Source organism: Abrus precatorius, unplaced genomic scaffold (genome assembly GCF_003935025.1).
Source record: "Abrus precatorius isolate BTA unplaced genomic scaffold, Abrus_2018 Scaffold2, whole genome shotgun sequence".
Taxonomy (NCBI): Eukaryota; Viridiplantae; Streptophyta; class Magnoliopsida; order Fabales; family Fabaceae; genus Abrus; species Abrus precatorius.
The window spans coordinates 8,122,125-8,149,854 of NW_020874362.1; the positions used below are offsets into that span (position 1 = coordinate 8,122,125).

At 31.3% G+C, this 27,730-nt stretch overlaps 2 protein-coding genes and 1 non-coding gene across 5 annotated transcripts; 1 reads left to right on the plus strand and 2 right to left on the minus strand.

Annotated features, from left to right (window-relative positions):
- Positions 1-9,013: 9,013 nt before the first annotated feature.
- LOC113860237 (HMG1/2-like protein) lies at positions 9,014-11,037 on the plus strand. 3 transcript variants are annotated; one of them, XM_027492937.1, is made up of 7 exons: positions 9,014-9,278; positions 9,464-9,565; positions 9,654-9,711; positions 9,813-9,857; positions 9,991-10,071; positions 10,163-10,237; positions 10,319-11,037. In XM_027492937.1, exons 1-7 carry the CDS (start codon positions 9,232-9,234, stop codon positions 10,337-10,339), a joined length of 429 nt encoding a protein of 142 aa, XP_027348738.1. In that variant the 5' UTR covers positions 9,014-9,231; the 3' UTR covers positions 10,340-11,037. The 3 variants fall into 3 exon arrangements, with proteins under 3 accessions (XP_027348738.1, XP_027348740.1, XP_027348739.1); XM_027492939.1 differs by having other exon boundaries at positions 9,069-9,278; positions 10,166-10,237; positions 10,322-10,649; XM_027492938.1 differs by having other exon boundaries at positions 9,083-9,278; positions 10,322-10,634.
- A 61-nt stretch (positions 11,038-11,098) lies between these two features.
- Positions 11,099-26,418, minus strand: LOC113860236. Its single transcript, XM_027492936.1, has 24 exons — positions 26,176-26,418; positions 23,682-23,815; positions 23,313-23,397; positions 23,107-23,160; positions 22,843-22,934; positions 22,660-22,763; positions 21,952-22,021; positions 21,444-21,834; positions 20,745-21,068; positions 20,428-20,631; positions 19,902-19,997; positions 19,679-19,739; positions 19,452-19,579; positions 18,619-18,865; positions 18,309-18,463; positions 18,102-18,226; positions 17,492-17,615; positions 17,359-17,417; positions 13,913-14,009; positions 13,436-13,625; positions 13,050-13,151; positions 12,184-12,305; positions 11,520-11,579; positions 11,099-11,399 (listed from the first exon to the last, which is right to left on the minus strand). The coding sequence occupies exons 1-24, from the start codon at positions 26,215-26,217 to the stop codon at positions 11,298-11,300; spliced, it is 3,168 nt and encodes a 1,055-aa protein (XP_027348737.1). The 5' UTR covers positions 26,218-26,418; the 3' UTR covers positions 11,099-11,297.
- Positions 23,968-24,069, minus strand: LOC113860291. Its single transcript, XR_003503746.1, has one exon. It is a non-coding gene; the product is annotated as a U6 spliceosomal RNA (small nuclear RNA).
- Positions 26,419-27,730: the final 1,312 nt, after the last annotated feature.

A 27,730-nucleotide genomic window follows, 5' to 3' on the forward strand; every position in this document is an offset into this window, starting at 1 on the left:
TATAAAATAAATAAATAAACTTATTTATAAGAAATTGCATGACTTAATTTATATAAAATATATTTAACAATTCAAACAAAGTCATAATCTTAAAAATGTGATTGGGCTAATTACACTTAATGACATTGATAAATGTAATAAGTGATTAGTTATAAAGATGGATAAAAATGATAATAATGATCCTCTAAATAGACAACTCTTCATAAAATTTTTAAAGTTACAGATCTAAAACATATACCATGCAACATTCTAGAAAAGATAAGTATTTGTCAAGTGATATTAGTATTAAAACTACAAAAGTTTCCAAAAAAAAGTCATGTTTAATAACAAAAGGAAAAGTGAATGTGATAATTGAAGATAATAAAGAACTAGAATTTGAAAACATGTTAAAGGAAATAGTAGATGAATTGAAAATTAATCTTAAAAAATATGAAAGAGAAGCAGAGAAAAGATACACCTCACTAGATGACAAAAATATGACTATTAGGGTTGAAGAGGAGGATTAAACAATTAAACTTTATGTTTTTCTTGTTTTCTATTACTTTGTTTTGCTTATTTGACAAATGATGACTTTTTATTTTATTTTGAGCTATGCTTTCAAATTTTACAAAAATTTTATTATGAAACTTATAAGAATATGTTGTTAGGTTTTAGTTTTAACATATGTAGTTAGTTTATACATACCTATATATATATATATATATATATATATATATATATATCACATTTTACATGTTTTTTCATATATTTTTGCAGATATAATATATATGATATTATTTGTCATTTATAACATTGTTAGCATATAAGATTGAATTCATATGATAAAACTCTTTCAATTCAATTCCTCCTTACTTTTTACTAGTAGTTAAAGAAGTTTTAACTTTTTCAATGTATTCCCCTCTCTTTACTCCCTTTTTCTCTACTAGAACCTAGCAACTTCAAACACATATTAAGGAATAAAAGGATTTATAAAGTTTAAATATAGATATAATATGAGCAAAAATTGCTTGAAGAAGATCTTTGTCAAGAACTTTTTCCCTGCCTTAATTTAGAAGCGTTCTTCAAATTTTCTCATGATGTTTTATATAAACCAATTGAAAGTTGTTCATATAGATATACCTTAGTTAGAATATCTCAATAACTTCCTTAATGTTCCTGTATTTAATACCAAAAATAGTTAATGCTCTCTATATTTAATACTAAAAATAGTTATGATTGACTCCTTGATTGTGTGATTGGTGAACCTTAAAAAAAAAGGGATTTGGTTAGATTAATATGTTTTTGGCCAACGAGTAGGTTTTGAGTATTCTAAGTAATTGGTAGGCTTTATTCTCCTTGATTTTAGCAAAAAAAGATTAAATCATCTACAAATAATATATAAGTAATTTCAAGTGAACTAGATTTAACTTGAAGGTGATAAATCCCTCCCCCTTCTTCCTTGACTTTAAATAAAATTACTGATAAGACATATGCTACAATAATAAAAAAAAAAAAAAGATAAGGTGATAAGGAGTCTTCTTGCCTCAAGCCCAATTATAAGGGCAAATGGTAGCTTTTGTACCTAGTATCTTCACTTTATAAAAAATCATAGATAATAATTTTATGACTAGGTTAACCTATGGAAGGTTAAACCCATAAGTAACACTATCTCTAAGAAGCCCTATTCCAACTTATTATATACTTTTTTCACATCTAGTTTGGCTATAAAATGTTCCACAACAACCTTGATCTCTCTTTTAAAAAGTGAAAAGTTTCATAAATGATCAAAATATTATCTTGAATAAGTCTTCTATCCGCAAAAGCACGATCCACAGAAAAATCAAAGATGGGCAAAATAAATTTTAATTTACGATTGGAAAGATAAGTCAAAAAACTCTTGCTAAAAAGAATACAATCATGTGTTTGCATGTTAATTTCAGAATTTTTACATAAAAAAAAGTTGGATATTGCATATATGTCTTGAGTTGAAAAATTTTACAAAAATGTCATGTTTTGAGTTACATAAAAGTTGATTATAATTATTTTTTCTTCAACTTTTAAAATTTGTTTATGTAAAAGTCAATTATAATCTACCTTCCTTCAATTTTTATAAAGCTTTTACACAAAAGTCGATTATAATTGACTTTTCTTCAATTTTTAAAACTCGTTTGCACATAAGTCAATTATAAACAACTTTTTTTTCAATTTTAAAAAAATTCTTACATAGATGTCAATTATAATCAATTTTCCTTCAATTTTGAAAAAGTCCTTACATATAAATTGATTATAATTGACTTTTCTTTAATTTTTAAAAAGCATACATAGAAGTATAATAGATTTCTATTCAAAACAAAAGTCAATTATAATATATTTGAGTATATTCTGACGTATTTTGAAAATAGCTTATAACTAATTTTTATTATGTATATGTTGTTATGTAAGAATTTAATTATTATAATATGGTGGTTTAAGACTTTTAATTATTATGTACTTTGAACATTTAATTTTATGTACTTAAGTTTAGCATGGTTGCATGTGCTGAAAGATGGAACACAATAAAAAAAAATCAAATTTTTCTTACAAAAGTGGTGATATAAATTCACGAATGCATCTCAACATATTCATTGTACCAATCTCATCCATTTAATTATAAATCTTCGTGAAAATCGTACGATCCTCAAAAGTTTGCTTAAATACAATATTTGGCCGTATAAGAAGCTCAATGTATGGCAGTCACATATCTTCATTAGGAAGAGAATTCAGCTTTGTACACATTGAGCATAGACTCCATGATATAAACTTCATCAAGAAAAGAGGTTCACTTTTATTAAGCGTCAAAACACACAGCGAGTGCATGACGACATGGATAGTGCAATTTTTAGAATTCCTAAAGTCACATCATCGTTGTATTAAATACACTTTGAATTCCCAATGACCATGACTTCCTATGTTGTCTCATTCAAACACCAAATATTGTAAAGTATCCCAGGCCACTCACGTGGTACTTATATTGCCTAAGTGTATCCTCAATCAATCATTTTTAGAATGCGTCATAATATACTAAAATCTATTATAACTAACTAATATTTTGTACATAAATCTATTATAATTGGCTTTTGTATAAAAGTAAGAGTTTTTTAAAAATTGAAGGAAAGTCAATTATAATTGACTGTTATATTGTGTATAGTTGTTGCAGCAAAGTCAATTATAATCGACTTCTATATAACAAAAAATAAGACATTTTTTATAAAACTTTTCAACTCATGACATATATATAATATCTATAGCAACTGTGCAAAATTAAATTCTCCAATCACAGATTTCTAATCCACAATCCCAACGGTCAAAACAAAGAATATTGTTTTACAAACCTGCTATCAAATTTTTAGTCCAATCCAACGGTGAACGAAGAAGGAATCGTGATTTTACTGAGGCTGATATGTGAATATGCAAATCAATTTTTTTGCCCTCTTTCTCTCTTTTTTCTCTCCTAAAAAGCTGCGAAATTAACACCCTTTCCTGACCTAGAAGACCCCTCTCCACTTGGGTTAAGTGAAATAAAATGGGGTTGACAAGTTTGGACTTTTTTAATACATAGTTGGGAGTCCAACCTAACACATCTCCCCCCTCACAACTATGTAGAGGTGACAGCCAATGCCATCTCACAACAAGCTTCAATCTTTCACCTTGGTAGTGCCTTAGTCATCATATCAGTACCATTATAATAAGTATGAATTTTATCCAATTTCAACAACTTAACATCCAAGGCATCACGTATCCAATGATACCTCACATCAATATGTTTAGATTTAGAATGAAAAGTTGGATTCTTACCAAGATGGATAACACTCTGACTGTCCACAAGTAGTGAATAGTTTTCCTGCACAAAACCAAGCTCTTGCAAAAGTTTCTTCAACCATAGCAACTCTTTGCATGCTTCAGTAATGGCAATGAACTCTGCCTCTGTAGTAGACAAGGCTACACACCTCTACAGCCTTGATTGATGTTTGGAGGGCAAGTGTATTTATCGAGAAGTAATAAATGGTTCTTAAACTAAGTTCCTGAAATATCGTCCCACAAAGATTGATTTCCAATTACTAAAAATTTTCTAATTCAATTGTTTAAGCTTCAAAGATACGAGATTAATTAAAAACAAGAATTTATAAAATCAATTATAAAACTAAGAGTAAGGAATACAATGCACGTCTTGGTTAAACTTATCGGAGAAGAACCTATGGCATATGGGTTTTCCCATTCAATCCTTTATGTTATTCTTCTGTTTAACTCTAAATCCGATTTCCTTGTGATTACTAATCATTCATACAAATACTATTAATACCCAATGGTCATGTAATATTAATATTCTTTTCTCTAAATTAATATCACCAATGGTCATGCAAGATATCAATTTGAGAAAGTTTGAGGAACCTATGAACTTGTTAATTTAATAATGATTATAAGATAAAGATTGGTTTCGTCCACCTAATCCTTTGTTTCGTTTTACCCTAAAGATCTATTAATTAACCGAGGTACGATCGCCTGACGATATAATTAATTAGGATTAAGAAAGAAGAGCAATAGGATAAAATCTAATCACAAAACGGAAATCAAATTTAAATTCAAATATCAAAATTTCATAAATTCATGGACAATAGTTCTCATAGCCCTAGTTATGGACTTAGTTACTCATGCTAAAGAAAAGAACTAAAACAATCATAAACAAAGTCATAATCAAAAGAAATAGCAAACTAGAGTGTGAGATATGTTCTCGGTCTTCAAGTACGATCGCTTGAAGCTTCAAGTATCGCCAAACATGTGCCAAAGATCCCATGCAAGAGAAACGAGATCAGATGTATTCTAGAGCCAAAGCCAAGATGTAAAAACAGTCCCTTTACGATGCCTTAAATTTTCCCTTTTATAGGATTTGAAAACCCTACAAACTCTTCATAAATGGGCTTCCTGCAGATGAGCACGGCCGTGCAAGGCCTTAAGCACGACTGTGCATGCGCTCAAAGCACCCCCGTGCTTATTGAATGTGTTTAGGTGTGCTGACTGCTGTGAAGCTCTAATCTTCCGTCAATTTGGGCTCATAATGTACCCAAAATCCACTTGCGACCTCTTTATACCAAACTGCACAATTAATATATGGACTGTAAAAGAGGTCTTAATTACAGACTTATCAATTGGCAAGCCACAACTCCCTCTACAAACTTAATAAAATAACCTGAAGTGAACTTTCTGGAATCAATATCTCTATCCATATCTGAGTCTGAGTAACCCACCAAAGTAAGTTTATCACCTCCAAAACAAAGTCTCAAATCACTAGTACCACAAAGATACATTAAAATCCATTTCATAACATTTCAATGCTCTCTATTTGGATTCAACAAAAAATGACTAACTGTACCAACAACATATGCAATATCTAGTCTTGTACATACCATTGCATAGATCAAACTACCTACTGTAGATGCATAAGGAACTCTGCTCATATTTGTCTTCTCAGCTTCATTTGAAGGACTTAGTTTAAAATGACTAGCAAGAAGAATGTTCACTGCTTTAGCATTTTTCATTTGAAATATCTGCAACACCTTCTTAATGTAGTGCTCTTGTGATAGCCAAAGCTTCTTTTCTTTTCTATCATGTATGACTCGCCTAGTTGCTTCTTTAACCCATTAATCCTGGAAATATTTTTTCCAACAATAAGCATGTCATCAACATACAACAACATAATAATAAAGTCATCATCAAGAAACTTTGTAACAAAGACACAATAGTCAGAAGTAGTCTTTTTATAGCCTTGGTCACATATAAAGGACTCAAACTTCTTGTACCATTATCTTGGAGCTTGCTTCAAACCATATAAACTCTTTCTCAGCCTACACACATAGTCTTCCTTGCCTTCAACAACAAAACCATCAGATTAATTCATGTAAATCTCTTCCTCAAAATTACCATGAAAGGAAGTTGTCTTCACATCTATCTGTTCAACCTCCAAATCAAGAGTAACAACTAAACTTATAATAGTTCTGATGGATGACATCTTCACTACAGGTGAGAAAATTGTATCTCAGAGATGTAGAATTACTCTCTTGCTTTACCTTGAAAATTCACCTATTCTTTAAGGCTTTTTCGCCCTTAGGCAACTTTACTAAATCATAAGTGTAATTATCAAGCATAGATTTCATTTCATGTTGCATTGCATCCAACCACTATATCTTTTCTTCACTTTCCAAAGCCTTTTCAAAATATTCAGGTTCTCCACCATCAGTCAAGGTCACATACTCATCAGAAGAATACTTGGAAAATGGTTGTCTCAACCTGTTGGACCTCCTGGGAAGGACTTTTGGTAATTCAGGTGCATCATAAAGATCATCATTATGTAGCATATCATGTTCCTCTTAAACATCATCAATCGGAACCTCTAATCCATCTCCAACCTGTTGATTATCAACATCACTATGTTGCTCATCATTTTGAGTATCAATCTCAGCATTGCAACAACATCGAGTTACTATTAGTCATATTACTTTCTTTTTCGGGGTGTGGTCTTCTTTACCTTGTTAATATCTTCAATGGTTTGGTCTTTCATGAACTGTACATCACGACTTCTAACAAGCTTCTTCTCAACAGGATCATACAACTTGTAGCCAAATTCATCTTGACCATAACCAATAAAGATACACTGTCTTGTCTTCGCATCCAACTTGGGTCTTTCATCATTTGGTACATGAACAAATGCCTTACAACCGAAGACGCGCAAATGATCATAGCTGACATTATTACTAAATCAAATTTTGTCTGGCACCTCAGAATTTAAAGCAATTGCAGGACTAAGATTAATAACATACAATGCTGTAAGCAATGTCTCTTCCTAAAAATTCTTAGACAACTTTGCTTTAGAAAGCATACACCTAACTCATTCAACTAAAGTCCTGTTTATCCTCTATGCTAGATCATTCAACCATTGCAACTTTGTTATTGTGTTGTTATTTTCCCTTATAGAGTGGTATTAGAGCTCCTTGGTTTGAGACTATATTTACTTGCTTGGATGATAAAGACAAATATAAAGATGGTTGCACTCAAAAGCTGGATTCTATGTCTGATGATATCATAAAATAATATAAATTTTATTTTTAGATTTTAAAAATAAGAAATTTTATGTTATTTAAAAATAATTTTGTATTTTTATCATAAATATTTTTTTAGTCTAACAAATATTTTAAATTAATAAATTAACTCTAAAAAAAATACTAAATTATAAACATTTTAATTTTACTCTATTGTTCTAATATTATGATATTTTTTGTAAATAAATTTGTTTATATAATAATAATAAAAACAATATATTTTAATTTGTATACATTATCATATAAATTTTTTATGTATTTATATTGAAATTATTATTATTACCATTTTTAATAAAATTATGATAGCAATAAAAAGTTTTCTTTATTTATACTTTACTTAATCAACATGTTTCTTTTATTCTAGTATTTTAATTTTATTTATTTTTATCTATTAATAAATAATTAAAACTAAAAAATATTAAATATATATTATATTATAATTTTATAAATTAATTTATCCTTCATAATTATAAAAAAATAAACTTTTTAAGTAGTAAATGAAATATTTATTAATGTCATCATTAATTTTTTAAAAATTTTAAAATATGTTGATATTTATTTATTGATCTTTTAAAATTTATTATAATTATTATCATATAAAATTTATTTATTATATTTTATTTTAAAATAACTAAGAATATATATATATATATATATATATTAAAAATTTACTTATTTATTAGTATTTTTTAAGATTTAACATATTTAATATAATAATTTTTTACTATATTTATATATATTTTATTTTAAAGTAAATTTATTTAATAAAAAATAAAATAAATCTGTGCAACGCACGAACATATTTTATTAGTTTAAATTATAAAAAAATAGAGCTAAATAAAAGATTAAAAGCTTGTTTGTTTCTTTTTTTCTTAAAAATAATTTTTTGTTTTAAGAAACAAAAAAATCTTGTTTGATAAGTGTAGTTTCTGAAATTTGTTTTCAAAAACTAAATTAATTTCATTAAAATACTTTTTTTATTTAAGCTATCTATTTTCTCCATTTATTCCCTTTCACTTCTTTTAAATAACAATTTATAAAAATCATTTTACAATATAATTTTTAAAAACATAACCTAAAATCTAAAATTAAAATTAAACAACCCCTAAGTATTTATGTATCTGAAAAAGAAATTAAGAAGATAATATTTTCCGGTAAAAATGATTTTATTAGCTTACTTTATCATACACACTAGAAGCCCATTAAAAATAAATTTTTTAAGGTTGTTAAATCCTACTTTGATGGAGTGAACTACCCCAAAAATAAAAAAAACTAATCCATTAAATAATTAAAATTTGTTAGTCAAATAATATTAAATTTAATGTAACTAAAATGAGTTGAATAATTCATTTTTAATTTAAAGTAAGAGACTTTGAAATATTTTTAATTTCAAAAGACTTCAAATTTTAATAAATAATTAAAAATATATCATATAATTGTTTTTAAATTATTAAATAATTTTTTTAATATAAATACATAGTAGTTGATTATTAATTTTAATTTTAGATTTGCCGTGCGCCCAGCAGCAAGCATGGATAATTGAATTCTCAAAAGTAAAAAAATCAGAACAAATTTACATATATATCCCTTAGAAGCCCAAAATATCCCCACGCCAACTTCGTTTGGCGCGTTGCTCACAGTTCGATGGCATCTTAGTAAAATCCTCAGTACTCGAAAGGTTAAGAAGGTCATCCCACTCAACTTCTAACACGTGTCACAAATTCTCAAAGCACAGAGCAGAGTGTCCATCCTCCAAAGGAACTCACGGCATCTCCAAAATACACACACAAAGGAAACACAAGGGATTCCAAGGCAAGAGCAATAGCCAATGGTTTCATAGCACACGGATTGATGATGTGGCTAAAGATCGTCAAAATCCCGCGTAAACCCGAAACTTCAATTTTTTCGCGATTTGATTTTTATTTGCGTTTTCTCTACACTACCCCTCCCTCCTAACCCTTCTTATCCCCTCACTCTCTCCCAAACCTCACAACCCAACCCAACCCAAAGCAACGCGCTTTCCATTTCTCTTCTCTCAAGAAAACCCTTACCTTCTTTGCCGACTCAAACCGAGTCTTCGTGTTTTTGCCACTGCTTCAGGTCCATTCTCTTCTCTATCACTATGCCGAAGGCCAAAGCTAAAGCTGACGCCAAAGCTTCCGATAACCGGTAATTTGATTTTATCTATTGGCGATTTTCTCGGGATTTGTTACTTGTTTTTAAAATTATTTGCCGTGACTGAGATCTGACTTGTTCGATCTAGCATTTGGTGTATCCTGTTCTGCGTTTGTTGTTTTGTTGTTGTCGTTGATTGTTTTGGTGTTTTTGTCACTTCGTTGCGATGCATCCTTTAGGTTGAAGCGCAAGGGCGCTGGTGCTGGAAGGAAACAATCGAAGAAAGCTGCTAAGGATCCTAACAAGCCGAAGAGGCCTCCAAGTGCTTTTTTCGTCTTTATGTATGTATTTTTTTATATTGAATCTGTATTCACTTGGTTTATGTGTTGTGGTTTGTTTGTGACTACTGAGAATTTTTTATTATTGTAGGTCTGAGTTCAGAGAGCTGTACAAGAAGGAGCATCCCAACAACAAATCTGTTGCAGTTGTGAGTGTTTACGCTTTTTTTCTCTTGTTCGGAAGTTTCGATGCCTTGTTTTTTTCTCTCGTTTTTTAATCCTTATTCCTACTTCACTGTGAAATATCTAGGTAGGGAAAGCTGGCGGTGACAAATGGAAATCCATGTCTGATGCTGTAAGTATCTCACACTCAAAAACTATTTTGTATGGTTATATATGATTGTGAAGGATTAATTATTATCAATTGATTTGATCGAATGTATAGCTTCCTTTTTTAAATGATGTTTGTGCCGCAATTTATCTTTCAGGAGAAGGCTCCCTTCGTTGCTAGGGCAGAAAAGAAGAAAGAAGAGTATGATAAAACCATTTTGGCCTACAACAAGAAATTGGTGACTACTTTTTGTCCGATGTGCCATTTCCCGCTTTAATGTTTTGTTTGTATGATGTAACTGATTGAACTTGGGGTTTTAATGTCTTTAGGAGGGCAAGAGTCCCTCAGAGGAAGAGGAGTCTGACAAGTCGAAGTCTGAAGTTAATGATGAGGAGGAAGAGGAGGTATATTATTTTAATCTAGGAATTGCATTAATTTTTGCCTGTTTAATTGTTTGTTTAATGTGTTTGTTTTTTGTTTTGTAGGAGGAGGACGATGATGAGTGAAGTTGCTGGGGACAAAGGATGTGGGGATAAAAATTGTTTTGCATAGGTTGGCGTAGAAATTGATAGGAGGATGTATCCAACCCACATCTGTTCTCTGATAATTAGTTTCTGAATTCTTATTTTGTTATCGCTAGGTTTAGATTAGTGCACAATCCCGATAGGGTTCAGTATCATGATCCTGTACCTAAAGTCAATGCTATGATACGTTTAAATTCTATTCTCGATGAAATGTCACAGCCTCTTCTATTTTAAAAAGCCTTTGATTTTTGTCCTTATTACAAGGCCTTTTGTTGAAGATGGGATCTTTTCATTGTTTAGAACCGCAGAATATTTTAAAACTCAGTTGTTTGAATTACACCTCAACAAGTTTGAACTTTTATTGCTCTTTCCTGCACGTTTTCTTTGAGCTAGAGCTGTCGCACCCACCAGTGGGATTCGCGCCAGCGCCGAGTCATGTGACCATTGCAATATCTAATTCACTTAATACCGTGTCACCATTGCAATTTCAAAGTTCTTTTCCAAACAATCGTCATGATGGTTTTCAGTATTTAGAACATTGTTGATTATGCTATTTCAGTTGATTTGCCAAAGCAATTTGGCCTTGGCAGTTTGAACTCATCTATTGCAGCTCATTGACCTTAAATTTGGGTGATTGTGTTGGAAAAATAGTTGATTAATGATCTTGCTTTCAGTTGATCCTCCCGATGTTTTAAACTTCATTCTTGGTAGAATTACGACAATCTGATAAATCGAATGACAAAAAATAGGAAAGAAACTGTTCTTTATGTACAATCATTCGATGTCAATCCAAAACTAAAACACTGCAACACTCCGATGTAAAAACAAAAATAGATATAAAATAAAGAACAAACGTAAATACAAACAAACGATGCATCTCGTACAGAGAAGTGGCAAGACACTTTGTAACCGTTGTTATATTTATTGAGTAAAGTGCTTATTAACTTCGCCTATCCTGTTCAGCAGTCCGCAGCACTTGGTTTGCTAATGATGAAAATGATTTTGCTTTATCTTGCATATCTGTAGTTCGGAGGTTGATACCCTGCCAAATCAGAGGAATATGTAACAAACAAAATCGACATGTACGTTCTTTGATGAAATATTTAAGGGTAAATATATACATGCTAACTTAAACTCTAGAATTTATCAACAAATGATATACCTGCAATTTTTTCACGTTCTCCTGCAGCTTGCTTTCTGCCAATTTAGCAACGCTTGTTTCCTGCAGTGTCAGATTCAAGATTGAAAGGTTGTTTGGTCACATTGAAGAACAAATTAACATGTGTTCAAATTTTAAATATATGCAAAATTATACCTAGTCTACATTACTATTATGCTGTATCATTTTGTTTTGATTAGATTTCAATTGAAATTTTAACAAATAAAGTTCGTGAACGATAAAATAGGTGTTAGAATATTATCTGCCATGAGGTTTGTTTCTTAAAATCATTACAACTTTTTTAAAAAAGATCATTACAACGCTGCAACTGCTCTTTCAAATCTTAGTAATAAGTAGGTAGTATGGTGTTTCAGTCTAATTATCATTGGATTCTTTTTATTAGTTCCTTAAAATCTACCAAGTCATTAGACTTATCATTAAGTTGAATGCTATCCCTTGCATGCTGATTTGGAAGTTCAAATCAGCAGATAATGAATAGTAGATCTAAACTACATGATGATAATGAATCCCAAAACTGAAGTTATTTTGACATAATTCAGATAAGAGAGTTAGTTTCTGTTCTAGACTCGTAGGTCACATCTGTCTCCTGTAAAGCAGCAAGGATCATTTAATGCTTGTGAAATGATACCAGATATATAATACTTACATTGGAGGAAGAAGAAAACCCATATTTCCTCTTAATTTGATCAACCGCACCAGCTTGCTCATCTTGTTGCTCTTCCTTACTTGATGTTTTCTGCATGTTTCCCTTCATCTCTTTCAATCTTCCTGCACATCGGATGCTCCACTAATTTAGATAGCAGAATTTTGGACAACCGTTGTGATCATCTTCAGCCTATTCAGGTGGCATGTAGGAGATCAAAATTTCAAGAATGCAGTTTTGTTTGCCAGAGTTGCATGCTTGGTTGTTGGAAGGTAATGTTTGAAAAGCAAAGGAATCTACAAGGAAGCAGCGTGAAAGATTTTTGATGAAATTTTCTTTAACATGATTTCAGGGCATACCCCACACTTGCTACTTTGAAGTCGAGCCACTATTATGTTAATCTATTCCTTTATGCAAGGAAATAATAGGTTTGGGCTAGTGTGGTTTAGGGTTTACTGTTTAGATTTTTGGGCATTCTTCTTACTCGACATAGTAGTGTGAAGTACAAGGATCTCATTACTCAACATGTACATGAAGTATTATCTCTGTTGTTTATGCTAAATAGTTTACTTTAGCATGGCCTTTTCATTTTGCCACAAATCAAATGTTAAAATATGAGTGATCATATAAACAAGTATAATCTTATATATTATTTCATCCTATCCCCAGGAATTCAATAACCACGAGTTAAATAATTATCATTTTTCTAATGTATGCTCAAGGGCATACAATAACAAAATTAATAGATAGTAAGTTTTTATTGAAAATTATAACATTTAGTGTTATCAATGAATTGGATCTTTTGATATCTTATAATTTTCAACAACTTACTATATATATGTTTCTAATTGGACACCTTGGTCGCTAACCTTTTAGAGCCTGAAATTTTCCAGTCAATTTCTTCTTATTAAGAGCTCCCAATATACTTTGTTCTTTGCGTTTTTCTTCATGATCGTCTAGGTGAATGTCATCTGTACAAGAGGAAAGGAGAACACGTCACATTGATTGTCTCAAACTTAATTATTCATATGATATAAAACATAATAAATAAGATAGGTGCCCACTTAAAATATGGAAAGCCAGAAGAACTACCTTAGGAAGTAGTCATGTTACAAAAAATTTCTGCTTATTGAGTAGCAGAATCAGGCCACCAATAAATATATTCATTAAGACAAGTGGAAAAATTTTCTGTGTAGTCCTTGAAGGCTATGTAATGTTCAGTAAAACTAAAAACCTATCTAAGACAATTTCATACCTATGTTTAATTCAACCTCATCTTCATCCACAGTCAGATTACTGTTACTATCAGTATCACATGGAAAATTTTCATAAGTAAAGATCAATGAGAGTTCCTGGATTCTTTCTTTAGAATCTTCTGTTTCCATGATGGGCACATGCTTTTCTTTGCTGCCAGTAAAATCTTTGATAACAGAGCTGAATATGCCCTGGAAAGCCGAAAAACAAGTTCAAACACCTTTTGTCACTAAGATAATGGATATAGATAGTTTAAGAAATTATTAAAAACAGTTTTTCTAGTGTCTAAGGGGTCATGTTAAAAGTTAAAAATAGAAACTTTTTATTGAAAATGAGAACATTTATTATCTCAAATTATAAAAGCATTCAATACATACTTTTTATGGTAATTTAAAATATTTAATAGGATGTATTTAATGCTTTGTATCATGTGCTCTTGAGTGCACATCAGAAAAACTGTATGAAAACTACGGAATACCTTTTTCTTTTCCTTATGGATAACTGGACCAGGGACAAGCTCTTCTTGTGACAGCATCATCTCTTTATTGTAGATGCAGCTAACAGAGTCCAAAAGCCTATAAGTCAAGCACAATGTAAAAATGAGGTTATTAATCTGGAACGTTACTACCATTTTTCATCTTCAGTGGCAAGTTAATATCAATGCATTAAGAAGGAAAGAAAAAGAAAGGCTATTAATCTGGAACGTTACTACCTTTAAAACTCAAAGATGTTTTAATATGTTCTTGAGATTACAAAGAATCTATTAATCATATCAAAATTTAGCATCGGATAATACAGATTGTTGGGGGGAGTACAACAGAAAAATGGTCGGGGGAGCACCAATTGAACACTGATCGAATTGGAGTTGGTAGGAGGCTTGCCGATTAAAAGGATATTCTTAGAAGGAAAGTCAGAATGCCAGCCAATTGTTCAGATGGGAAGGAAAGAAGGTAAGGAGATTCATTATTAAAAGGAATGTCAAGGTACCGGCTTGGACAACTTTGTAATACAATTCTTTCTTGGTATCAAGAGCCAGATTTGTTTCTGTTCATCTTCAACCTTTATCCTTCCATGGAAAACTCAGCACTCAGCGATCATAAGAATCTCCTTTTCACCTTTTGCTCTGTCAAGCTAGACAGAGGGAATTATACACTATGGAAAGCCTTGGTGCTACCACTCCTCAAGGGCAATAAGCTTGATGACTATATTCTTGACACCGAGATTTGTCCCAAAGAACACATTACTGTTTCAGAAGAAAAGAAATTTAATCCTGATTTTGAAGAATGGGTTACCATGGATCAATTACTTCTTGGATGGTTGTTCAACTCTTATGACTCAAGAAGTTGCAACTTAATTGCTCCACTGTGAATCTTCAAAGCAACTTTGGGAAGGGGCTCAAAGTCTTGCAGGTCATGCTGGAGAGGAAGGAATTCAAGGGGCTTTAGAGGAGGAAGAGGACATGACTCAAAAGACAAGATTGTTTGTTGCAAACCAGGTCATGTTGCATCTTATTGTTTTCATAGATACGACAAGAATTATATGAGACAGACAACTAATGAAGAAAGATCATAGGAAAAAATTGAGAATTTCAATCATAATGCTTGTGGCATCTCCTGGTACTATACAAGATCTTGACTCGTATTTTGATAGGGGAGGCAGCAATCATGTAATTCATGACTCCAACAAATTTCATGATTTAGGTGATCATAATTGTAAGAACATTTTAACCGTTGATTATGGAGAAAATTTTAAGATTCGTGCTCATGGAAATGCTATAATAATTACTGAATATAAACCTTTAAAACTCAAAGATGTTTTAATATGTTCTTGAGATTACAAAGAATCTATTAATCATATCAAAATTAACATCGGATAGTATTATCTATGTTGAGTTTTATGATTAATCTTGCTTTGTGAAGGACAAGGTAACACGGAAGGTGCTGCCAGGAAACATTAAAAATGAATTATACAAGTTACCCAAAGGTTTTACTCAAATAAATAAAGAATGTTATGCTTTTCTCTCCCAAAAAGATACCTGGCATAGGGAAATTTGGACACCCTAACCGCAAGGTGTTGGATGAAGTCCTGAAGAATTGCAATATTAAATTTTCATGACATGATGTTTTTCATTTTTGTGAGGCCTGTCAATTTGGCAAGACATATAGTTTACTCTTTAATAGATCTTTTTCTCATATAGTGGAACCTCTAGATCTAGTACACTGATGTTTGGGGTTCAGCACCAATAAACTCAATTTTAGGATTTAAATACTGTGTTCATTTTGTTGATGATCACAGCAAATTCACTTGGCTATATCCTCTTAAACAAAAATCAAATGTAGTGCATGGTTTTACACAATTCAAAAACTGAGTAGAAATCAGTTTCATAAAAGGATTGAAGTTCTATAGTGTGATGGTGGAGGAGAATTTAGATCCTTAGGAAAAATGATACAAGCAACAAGAATTCACATTAGACAATCTTGTCCCTACACATAGGCATTTGGTAGAGGTAGGATTAACTCTTTTGACACAAGCAAAGATGTCATTGTATTATTGGTAGGAGAGTTTCTTGACTGCTGTATACCTTATTAATCGACTGCCAACCCAAGTTTTAGAAAACAAATCTCCTTATCAAGTTTTATTTCATACGATACCAAACAATGAGGCCATGAAAACCTTTGGATGTGCATGCTACCTTGTCTAAGACCCTATAATCAACACAAACTACAGTTCCATACATTGAGATGTGTCTTTCTAGGATATAGTGATACAAACAAAGGTTACAAATGCTTAAGTTCTACTGGCAGAATTTTTGTATATAGACATGTTATTTTTAATGAACAACATATTTCATTTCATTATACTTCTCTTAACCAAAAAAGACCAACAAAATTTGGCACTACTATTTCTAGTTTTTTGTATCCACTAACCACTGAGGTGCTGAAAATGCTCAAATTACAATAACCACTAATTACTTAGCGGTAATGGACCATGCTGCATAGATCTTAGTACCAAAAGCCTTAAGTAATATTCATAACAATGATCCTAAGAAACAATGGTGACAATTTGCAATAGGAGCATCATCTAGATTTAACAACCCCAGGAGGAATTCCTCCTGTTCAACACTATTCAAGTAGCAAGCATGATTTTAATCATACATCAAAATCCTTAAATCAGCATCAGATGATAACCAAAAGTAAAGTTGACATATTCAAACCTAAAAAACTATATGTAGGCACAGTTGAGAAGAATTTTACAAAGTTAGAACTAGATAGTGCACAAAAGGCTTTGAAGATACTTGAGTGGAAGTAAGCCATGTAATATGAATACAAGGCCTTGATGGTTAAATAAAACTTGGACATTTGTTCCTTTTGAAGACCAAAAGAATATTATTGACTCAAAATGTGTGTAAGACCAAAAGAATATTACAGTTCCAAGAACACCAGTCTTATGGTGTGATAATCTTAGTGCTAAAGCTCTAACATTAAATCCAATATATCATTCAAGGTCCAAACACAGAGAAATTGATGTTCACTACATCAGAGATCAAGTACTACGTAACATGATCCTGGTAGCATATGTTCCTAGTTCTGATCAAATTGGTTATTGCTTGACCAAAGCTTTGACTCATACTAAGTTCACTCAATTGAGGGACAAACTAGGTGTAATCAAATTACCCACAAATTTGAGTGGGGGAGTTAAACAAAATTAGTTATCTTGTTTAGTGTATCTACTATTTGTTCAGTTTGTTAGTTATGAGCTAAGTCATTATTAGATGAGTAGCCTTTTCTCATTGTATATAAGCCTAAAGGGCTACAATCTGTATAGGAATGATTTTTCTGAAAACTTCTTAATACAATTCTTTCTTAGATAAAAATATTTATTATGGCAATCTCTGGCCATATTATATGTATAGCCATCATATACCTGAAAATACTCCTTTGGACCAACAATGAGAGAACAAAAATTTCTTGGTCAGCATTCACCTGTAGATGGAAGTTGAGGTAATTCAAAATCAAACATCTAAATAAACTTGTACAAGTAACAAAAATGCTCCTACCAAAACAAGGTCTCCTTTGGATGAACAACATATCTGGCAGTCAGAAAATGATTTTGATTTTGGACGAGAATAAGTGAAACCTCTAATTGAAGTCTCCATAATCAGGGATAACTCTGGCAATGACCTATTATTTAAAAGAGATGTCTATGTATTAAATTAAATCGTTGTAAAAGAAAGTATGTCACATGCAGTTAACAAACCAGATTAATTGAAGTTCTGACCTTGATCACCTGATAAAACACATTTCTTGGTATTTGGATAAATGATAAATTCCAATCAATACAATATAAAACCCTTGAAATAATTTACCCCAAGCTATTTATTGGACAACAAAACAACCAATCGTTTTCTTGATTCTCTAAGACAAATGGAAAAATAAAAATTTAAGCATAAAAGCACACTAGCATTATGCCAGCGAATGTTGGGATATTACTTTGCATGACAAATAATGACATATGTTTTTTTACTTCTTATTTTTTGTAACAGAAAAATATGTCCTCATAATCGACATTGAGTTGTTATTTTAACAAATGTTGAAAAGTCTTTTCATATATTATATACCATCAATTTATGTTTTCATATAAAGTGCAGGCTAAGAAAAAAGCACAACCTTAATTCTACTTTTCCACTAGTGAAAAGGAGTACAAGGCCAATATCAGAAGGGCTGTAAAATGTTGATGCCCAGCAACAGGAAGCGGAATGAAACTTTTTCTTGTAAAGCACCTTTTTAACAGCCTGCAACATAATCATTGGAGGTATCAGCTAATGTTCTTGTTCTTCATCTCTTGATTATGGCTTTAAGTAAATCATACAATACCTGAATAGCATGCACCAATGAATAGACATATACAGCTTTCTCAGAACAAATCAGAATGCATTCTTGCTTTGTTGTTGCATTGTCAATAGGATTCCCTTCACTCAAGTCTAACCCATCTTTCATGATTGATCCAGTGACTGGTCCACCTTGTCCATCTGTGTACCATAATAGAATTGCTGTTACCATTTTCAGTCATTTCCTTCTTATAAATCAAAACAGTATTGAAATGTTGATCCTTAAAAGAATGAGCATTTGGATCACTTATTAGTTTTTGACAATTAATCACTGTGCTAACTATGATAACTCTTACCCAACACATGCATATATAGAGCTTTAGAGGGCTTCTTAGGATGAACAGTTCCCGTGCCCATTGTGTTACCAGTTTCTTTATCAAGTGCCAGAACAGATGAATCTTTCGTTCCAATCAGTAAGATGTTTTTCTCAAAACCATGCAAGCCACAGGTCAGGAACTGCAGGGAGATGATACCAGCAGAAAATTCACTTGCAATATGTTTCTGATATAATAAAGTTGGGCCATCCAAGTTATAAACTGAAACCTGCAACAAATTGGATTAACATATGTTCTACATTATTTATTTAGCAAAGACAATAAACAACTATACCCTCACTGCACAAGAAACACAAAATAGCAAGTTCAACACAATATCTGATAATCATTTGTCAAAGCTGAAGTAACAATATATCCAAACACATAACAAGGGATGTAATGCAAATCTACGGCTTACAAAAATCTACTACAAAGTTGCCTAAAGTAGAAATACAAAAAGCTCATTTTTCATTATGTTAAATGGTCCTTGTCATTTATAAATGAGTTCAATGGAAGCTCCATACTTTAAATGATTGTAGGTATATATTGTGAGGGCCGCCTAGTCACATTAGTGCTCGAGGGGTTAGTCTTGCAATGATGCCTGAGCAAATGCCCTTTTTGGAAACCAAAATATTTATCTACTGGCCTATAAATTGATGACTTCTATTTCTTCTAATATAACTGCAACAATGACATTTTTCTCAAAATATTGCTTTTAGAATTTGGACTCAAATTCATTTCTTTGAATGCTTGGAATATTAGAGAACTAAAAACACATTTCCAAATTTTTTAAAAAAGCTCGAAAATTGTCTCACATGTCCTTGATCAGAACCAACAGCAAGATGCATTGAGCTGGAATCTATGTTTATAGAAAGTATGGCACCATTTATCTTTACAAGTTTCATACTTTGGATTATATGATCAGTCCCTTTCTTTGTACCCCCTGCAAAAGAGGAATGAAAAGGGAAGTCAGTATATTGACTAAAATACGAATCATGCTAGCAGTTTGATAAGCAAGCAAAAGTTATATGCTATGTGATACCAGTAAAAGAAATGAAGCTGTTAGTGGCATATGGTTCAGGTTTGAATCTAAAGATGCGAACCTGTAAAATCATGTTTATGTCAGAATACTATAAATATTAAAGGAATGTGAGATAACCAAGGGAGGGGGGAGGGGGGAGGGGGGAGGGGGGAGGGGGGGGGGAGAGGAGAGAAAGAAAAGGAAATTCTCACGCTTTACAAATTTTGAAATTGAGGAACCTCACCATTCCACTCTGGTCACCAGAAACAAGAAGAGGGGTGTTGCTATCAAAGTATAACGCTGACAAGGGTATACCACTTAGTGAAAAGTCATTTTCACTCTGCATTGACAAGGAGGGTACAAATAAATAAAAATTACATGAAGAGAAAGTAAATGCTAACTAATTTTTTTAAACAAATGGTAAACAAAATAACCTCCTCTAGTTCATCAAAGCTTATTGAGCATAAAGTTAATAACAACTTGATGTATAACATACTTGGCTACTCACCATCTATTTGAATATAACTAGGCACTTCCAAACACATTTAATTTTTTTTATCAATCCAATACTTGCTTGAATGGCACTTCAATACAAAACATTGCTATGATTATCCAATACAATCAAGAACTTTAATTAGCTAGACAAATAAATTGACTGATGCTTTACATACATGAAAGCGCTTGAGATTGATAAAAATATTAGCTGGACTATTTCTTTCAATTCAATGTAGAGAACTTGAGAGCACAAGACATGCCTGATTAAACATTACCTGTTGCTTTAATTGCAAAATAGGAGTGAAAAAGGGGCATGTAGCATCCCAGAAGGTTATGGCTCCATTGCTGTGTCCAGTTATGTACAAGTTTTGAACTTTTGAAAATCCATAAAATTTGGCAGAACTCAGGCTTATCCCATCTTTTTGATTCAGTTCAACAGGAACAAAAAGTGGATAGTTTTTGACCAGCTGTCTGTAATACTACTATGTGACAAGAAAGTCAATAGCCAAATCAATACATTCATAAAGAAGTGGTGGACTGAAAAACAGAATGAACATGGTAGAGTAAAATTATAGTTTCATGATCCTATTACCTCATCATCAGAATTGAATACATTGGGATTGTTGGAGATGAATTTTGCTGTTGTGATTCTAGAATCTGCCAGCGGTAACTTCACAATTACTTCCTTTGGAAGTGAAGGTGCGGACTTAGATTGGCATTGTAGCAGATACCTTTCAATCAAACTATCATCATATAGATATAGATGGCCTGACTTCCCAAGCAACAAGAAAGAATCTTGTTTGTACTTGCTTTGCTCAGTTGAAGTTGATAAGATCTCCATGTCAATACAACATTCAGACAATTGAAGTCCAAGCTTAATTGTGCGAGATTCTGTATGCTCATTCAACAACACTACCTGCCACATATAATACATAAGTTAGCATGACCTAGCTGCAATCAAGATCTAAAGTATACCTAGAGGGAGCAGAAAGAACAAGGAAAATTGCTTTTACATCTCATTTAGTTAAATGAGAAAGCTTTTATGGTGAAAAATAGTACATGTTAATTGAACTAGCAAATTATACCTAGTACAAATTTATAGAACAAAGGACACAGTATGCCTTCTGAAAATCACAAGTTCATGTAAGTGGTAATAGTGAAGTTGAATTCTGGCTTTATTTCTCTTGGAAAGATATCTTATCATAAAGATACAGATACAGATACAGCAATGTTTAAATTTGTCACAGAACAAGATATTTTGTTAAATAATTTGAGCAAAACATTTGAATACCTGCAACAAGTTTGAAGTTGCATAGTCGGAAGCTCCCATAACATATAGTCTACTAGCCTTTCCTCCATCATAAACCCATTTTAGTGATCCAATGGAAATTTTGTCTGACTTGTATCCTAAGTTAAGTTTGAGCAAAGGAGTGTTTTGATTACTATTTTCTGGTGTTGAACAATTTCCTATATTCTGAGAAGGGATGCTCCAAATAAAGATCTCTCCATTGTTGTACCCTACAACCACTTTACTTCCAAAAGGACATGCCCAACATGCAGAAGTTATTTTCTTCATTTCATTATACAGTGGTTGTGACATATTTCCACCGGTTCTGAAAATAGATTTGCTTTCCAGAATATCCCATAGTATTATTTGGCCATTTCTAAAGATTAAGAGAACCCTGTGCATTGGAACACACAAGAGAACATAAGTTCTACAAATAAATGATCAAGAAAAAACAGAAACCAAATTAATCATATGAAAAATCCTAAAGAATGGCTGTGTTTGTGGAGATCACCTCTTGAATTCAGCAGCTGGTTGAGGCAATATATGTGTTACAACTGTATCATCAGACACTTCAGTATTACCTAAACAAGGACGACTGGAATTAAGGAGATAAAGATGACAAGAAAGTACCTTTAAGAGAGAAATTAAAGGGGGTGGGGAGTTTGAACCCACCTCTCTAGTTTAATAGACAATGAACAAATGATAATTCACTGGCACTTCTTGTAATTGAGAGTTATATAAAATTTCAAAATATCCATCATATGTTACAAATATATGCCTAAATATAAGAAAGAAACATATGGATGTTAGCATCCTGGGTGATGAGGTTGTTTTTCACAAGCTAAGGATAACCAAGTAACAAAATTGTTTACATTTACATGAAGATGATGGATTAAGCCTAGTTTGAGTGATCCATGTATTTAACTTCATCTAGTGGGATAAGGCCTTGTTTTTATTCCCTAAAGATCATGTCTTGCCTAGAATTAATTTTCCACACACAAGCCTTAAGTATGAAATCTACCTTAAAGCAGAAACAAAGACATGGAAAGTGGATATTGTTCCTAAACAATGCTAATGACTTTTATACTTATCATATTAGAAACCAACATACAATATAATCATCATTTTGTATTTTTTTTTAATCCAAATGTGGGCTGGAGATTTGCAAGTGACATGAAAATAAGCAGAAAAAAAAGGAAGGCTACAATATGTAACTCACCATAGGAAGCTGAGAGGGGTATCGTGTATTTCATCTGAACCAAGTGCCATGGTTCTTGATCAAGCTTCAAAACTGAAATATTACCATTAGAATGTCCAAGGTACCTGCCAATGCAGATACATGCTCATAACTTATGATGGAGTTCTTCTTGATAGCTTGTTCCGAGTTAGGCATATTACTTACATGTAGAGGCTATGTTGAATGACTGAAAAGCAAGTGATTTCTTCCTTATCAAAGTACCTGTCAGACAACAGTTTCTTGTCTATGTCCCAAACCTAAATGTGAAATATTTTTAGGACAATCAAATTTCTGAATAATCTGATCTTAAATTGATTCATTACACAGAAAAATGTAAGAATGCAGTAGTGGAACAAACCTAGTGAAAATGAAACTCAGAAGCAGCATGAAAAATATAGTAAATGTGAGAAAGTCCATAGTTACACTTGCCTCAATATGGTTATTGGAAGTGACATTTATAAGGACACCTTGGTTCTGGATGAACTGCATGCATTAAATATCACAGTACTGTTAGTACAGAGGCCTGCTTGACATTCCATACAAAGGAACATTTTTCACAACAGCAAGAGGGAAAATTAGCCCATTTGCGGGGATAAGGCATATTGGACAATGACAAAGGAAAAAAAACAGATAACCTGTAGAAACTTGCTAGGTAGGGCCTCACTAGATTCAAGCAGGGTTTGAGCATTATCTTTTCCATATAGTTTAATCCGGCCATCCCTTTTAAAATACTCAACAAGATTAGTTTCAAGCACATGAAAACTCATCCAAATCAGTAGTCTTAAAATGTTCGAACGGTGTGTCCCATTATACACATTAACAAATTATCTGTTACTGTTAGATGTCACAAACGATTGAGTACATTACAGAAAATACCAAGTAAGAAATAATAGTGAGAGGAATATATTCCTTCATGCTACTATAATGGAAACTTGTTTGACTTTTTGACCAATTTAACACCCTGTAATTAATCAAAGATTCAATAAATGGCAGGGGGAACATACTTTGTAGAAAGACCCAGTATCTTCTGAATGGAATCATAGGCGAACTTGGCACCACCTGATGGTACCCCATGATGAAATACCAACCGTGGATCAACATCACTAGCTTTTAACCCACCTGATGAATTTCCACTTGGCTGCATGCAAAATTACCAATTCAATGTTCAGTATTTCAGCTGGTTGCGGTGCTGTCTGCTAAGGCTATGTGGCTGTTTCTCATAATTTTTTTAACAGATTACAGAGTAATAATGCCTTTGCATATTATTTTACTATAAGAGGAAAAAAAATTAAAAATTTGAATTATGTCATTTGATCGTGTCATCTTTGCAAAAGTGTCATGCAAGTCTTCTCAGTATGGTTCTATTTTGCGGAATTTTTTGAAGAGGCGGAAATTCCGAAAGGAGTCAAAATTTTAATTAATTAAAACATACATATTTAATTCTTATAATTAATATTTATTTCTAAATTATTTATTTATTTTTAAAATTTTTACATTTTAATTTTTATACTCATATTTTATTACATTATAATTTCTAATATTATAACATCGTCAGTAAAAGTTAATGTTCACTCTTAATTTTTTTAACGTTATTATAATGATAGATATTAAAGCATAATAAAATACTACTAGTATAACGATTAAAAATAAAAGTTTTAAACACATAAACTATTTTATAAAATAAATGTCTATCTAAACGCGTACTTTTGTTAAGAAATGAAAGACATGGAATAATCAGATCCGTGTGTAAGCAACAACACCTTAAGAACATATTTTTCAGTAAGTTTCAACTCTACATTTTGTTTACTAAGGATTATCTTCATAAAACGCTCTTGTCTAATGATTCCACCATAGTAATTTAAAGGATATCCAAATGTTAACTTACTAAAGTTCAAATGGCTTGTTCACAATAGAGACACCTTTCTATTTACAACAGTTCACAAGTTTGTTTTTCCCATGAAATGGATAGTTAATCGCCTTGGATTCTAAATTTTAGTGACAGTAGGCTAATTATCTTAGATCAACGTTGAGCTTTTTCTTTTTTGTTTTCTTTTCAAAAATAAAATTTCAAAATTTATTTTTTTAAAAAATAATTTTAGATTTTAATTTTCAAAATAACTTTTAAAATTTTATTTTCAAAATGCATAAAAAATTGAGATAATGTTATTAGAAAAAATGCGGTACAGAAAGTAAAATCACAGCATTAACGTACTCTAACGTGGGTCCCTTAGACCAACATTAACGCTTTCTAACCTGGGCCCACCCACTAGAATCTGGGGAAAAACACAGAGACCTTCTCATTGAAATACCACCGACCATAACATAAACGCAACCAGATAACATTAAATACTTAATTCAATTTGGTGTCTGCCATATCTGTTCTTTAAGGAAAAGCAAAAATCTTCACTAGAAAAATGCTTTGAAAACTTTTTATTTTTATTTTTATTTTTAAATAGCTATAGGTCTCATCTCACTTCTTGGAGTAGACACAATTAACAACTTAAATGTGTACTTGAATTAATTAATTTAAACATAATTTTTTTAAAAATTATATTAGATGATTTTAAAAGAGTTACTAATTTTTAATAAATATTTCCTAATTCTTAAATGAAGCCCAACACTCTACATAGCCGTTGAAGTGCATTAAGATACACGAAGTGCTGTTGCATGCCGCTCTTAGAGGTTAAGTTCAATGAAAAAAATTTATCATATTTCATTGACAATTTCAAAATAAAATTTAGGTCCTAAAAAATTTATTAAATTTTGAATAAACTTACCATTTTAAAATATACTGTACAAAAGATAATTATAAACTAATTGCGCAAGTGTCTGTTGCCATATTTTAATATTTTAAACCTGTTTAATTTAATCAACACATAAGTATAATATCTTTTTGGAATCCATAACTCAACCGACCAAAAACGTTTGCATTTATTTTTTTTTGAAAATCTTTTGCATTACAAAAGTATATCCGGATTCTTTGCAAACCAGAAATGGAATATCATTCAAATAAAATTAAAGATAGATAAAAAAAGAGAAACAGAATGAAACGAGCACATGAAAAGAAAGAAGCACTCAGAAGTTATGTAAATATTTGAGAAACCCAGTCATCGTTTCAATTATACCTTCTTAATCGTTGAGCTATAGAACTTTAATGATAAGTAAAATATACGTTAGAGAATGGATAAAAGTGAAATTAAGCAGCGAGATCCGAGATGCATAAAATATTAATTATGATAATTTTTGAAACATGAATTCTTATGTTTTAAATTGTATTGCAAAGATCGAAGTACCTTTTTTTTCTTAAAATCAAAATCGAATATCTAAGTTGAGAATCCAAAGAGATGCACACGGGTATCTAGATTCGAAAGAAAATGAAAGATGAACGATAGTTTGAGTGACTAAATGGGAATGAAGCAGAATAATTGACAACTGGAAGCAATGAGGGGAAGATGATGGAAGCAAAGAAAGACAAGAGAAAAGGGAATGATGGGTTACCTTCTTTATGGAAGCTTTCTCCACGAGCTTCTTCACAAACATGTTTTTGGAGGATCTGAGACTCAATTGGAGATTGATCAATTGGTGAAATTAAGCAGTAGATGAAGGGAAAATACGAGAGAAAAAGTGGGGAATGTGGTTTGTTTTGTAATAACTGATATTTATCTCAGAAAGAGTTGTCTGTTACTTTAGATGAGAGCAGTTGAGTGGTTTCTCACTTTCTTCTGTATCTGATGATTCGGTGGTGAGAAAAGACAACCAAGTGACTTTTATAGCGGGGAGACAATAAATAATAATAGTATTAAATTTTTAAAATTATTTGTTGGATATGAATCGATTGAAATGGTTTTAACTTAATTAATAATCTTAAATACAAATCTTAAAATTATAATTAAATGATTTAAATAAAGTTTTAATTTTAGAAACTTTGTGATTCTTTTATTTAATTTTTTTAATTTAATTTTGTTATCTGATCTTTTATCAGATTTATTAATTTATTTTATTACTTATTTATACATGAATTGACATGAGAAATAATATATATATATATATAATTTTTTATATAAATATAAGTCTAAAATTTTTTATATTTGATTTAAATTTTTATTTAATTTATTTTTAATAGTTAATAAAATAATAAATTATAACACATTATATATAAATAAAATAAAATATTTAAATTAAGTGTAAAAAATTTTAAATTTATATTATTTTAAAAAATATTTAATGATCGATAAAATCCTGTTTAAAAAAAAAAAAAGTAAAAAATTGTAAACTCTTGAGTGACTATGGATTTGTCCAAAACAAGTTTGAACGCATAATGGGATAACCTCACATTGGCTTCACTTTTGTGATCAGCAAAAGCCAGACATTATAAATATATTATTTAAAAAGCTAAAGTATAATAATAAAGATTATAATGGTATTATTGTGGAACGTTGCCGTTTTGGTTGGACAAGTTGCATAGTCACACGTGTCAGGAGCGAAATGCAGTGTGGGACTGGCTTGGTGGGCCCCTGTATTATTGAGAGATACGTGGCACCACCAAAAGGAGTTTGCTTGATGGACTTGATGCTGTCACCGTCCGCAGTCCCCACTTTAATTTTTAGGATCTTTTCTTTGAATTACTTTTTTCCTCTTATTTGAAGATATATCTGTGTTTTGAAACAAATCACTTCATCGATATTGCATAAAATAAAGCAAACCAAACCATTTCATAGATATCAACAGTTAGCAAAATTAAGAAAGATGTAAACTTCAAACAGTAGTACATATCTTTAATTTTGTTAAATTATTATGTAACAGTAAAATTAGTGTTTTAGTTTTTAACTTTATTTTGTTTTGATATTTATTTATTTTCATTTTAGTTTTTAACTTTTAAATTTTTATAAATTATATTTTATTATTAATTACATCAAATAGGAAAAAGAAAGAGATGATAATGATTAGGAAAATAATTAAGAGAAAAATATAGATAATTATTAATATGATTAAATTTAGTTAATAGAAAAGAACACTCTTGATTCACGTTAAAAATAGACATAATAATGTTTAA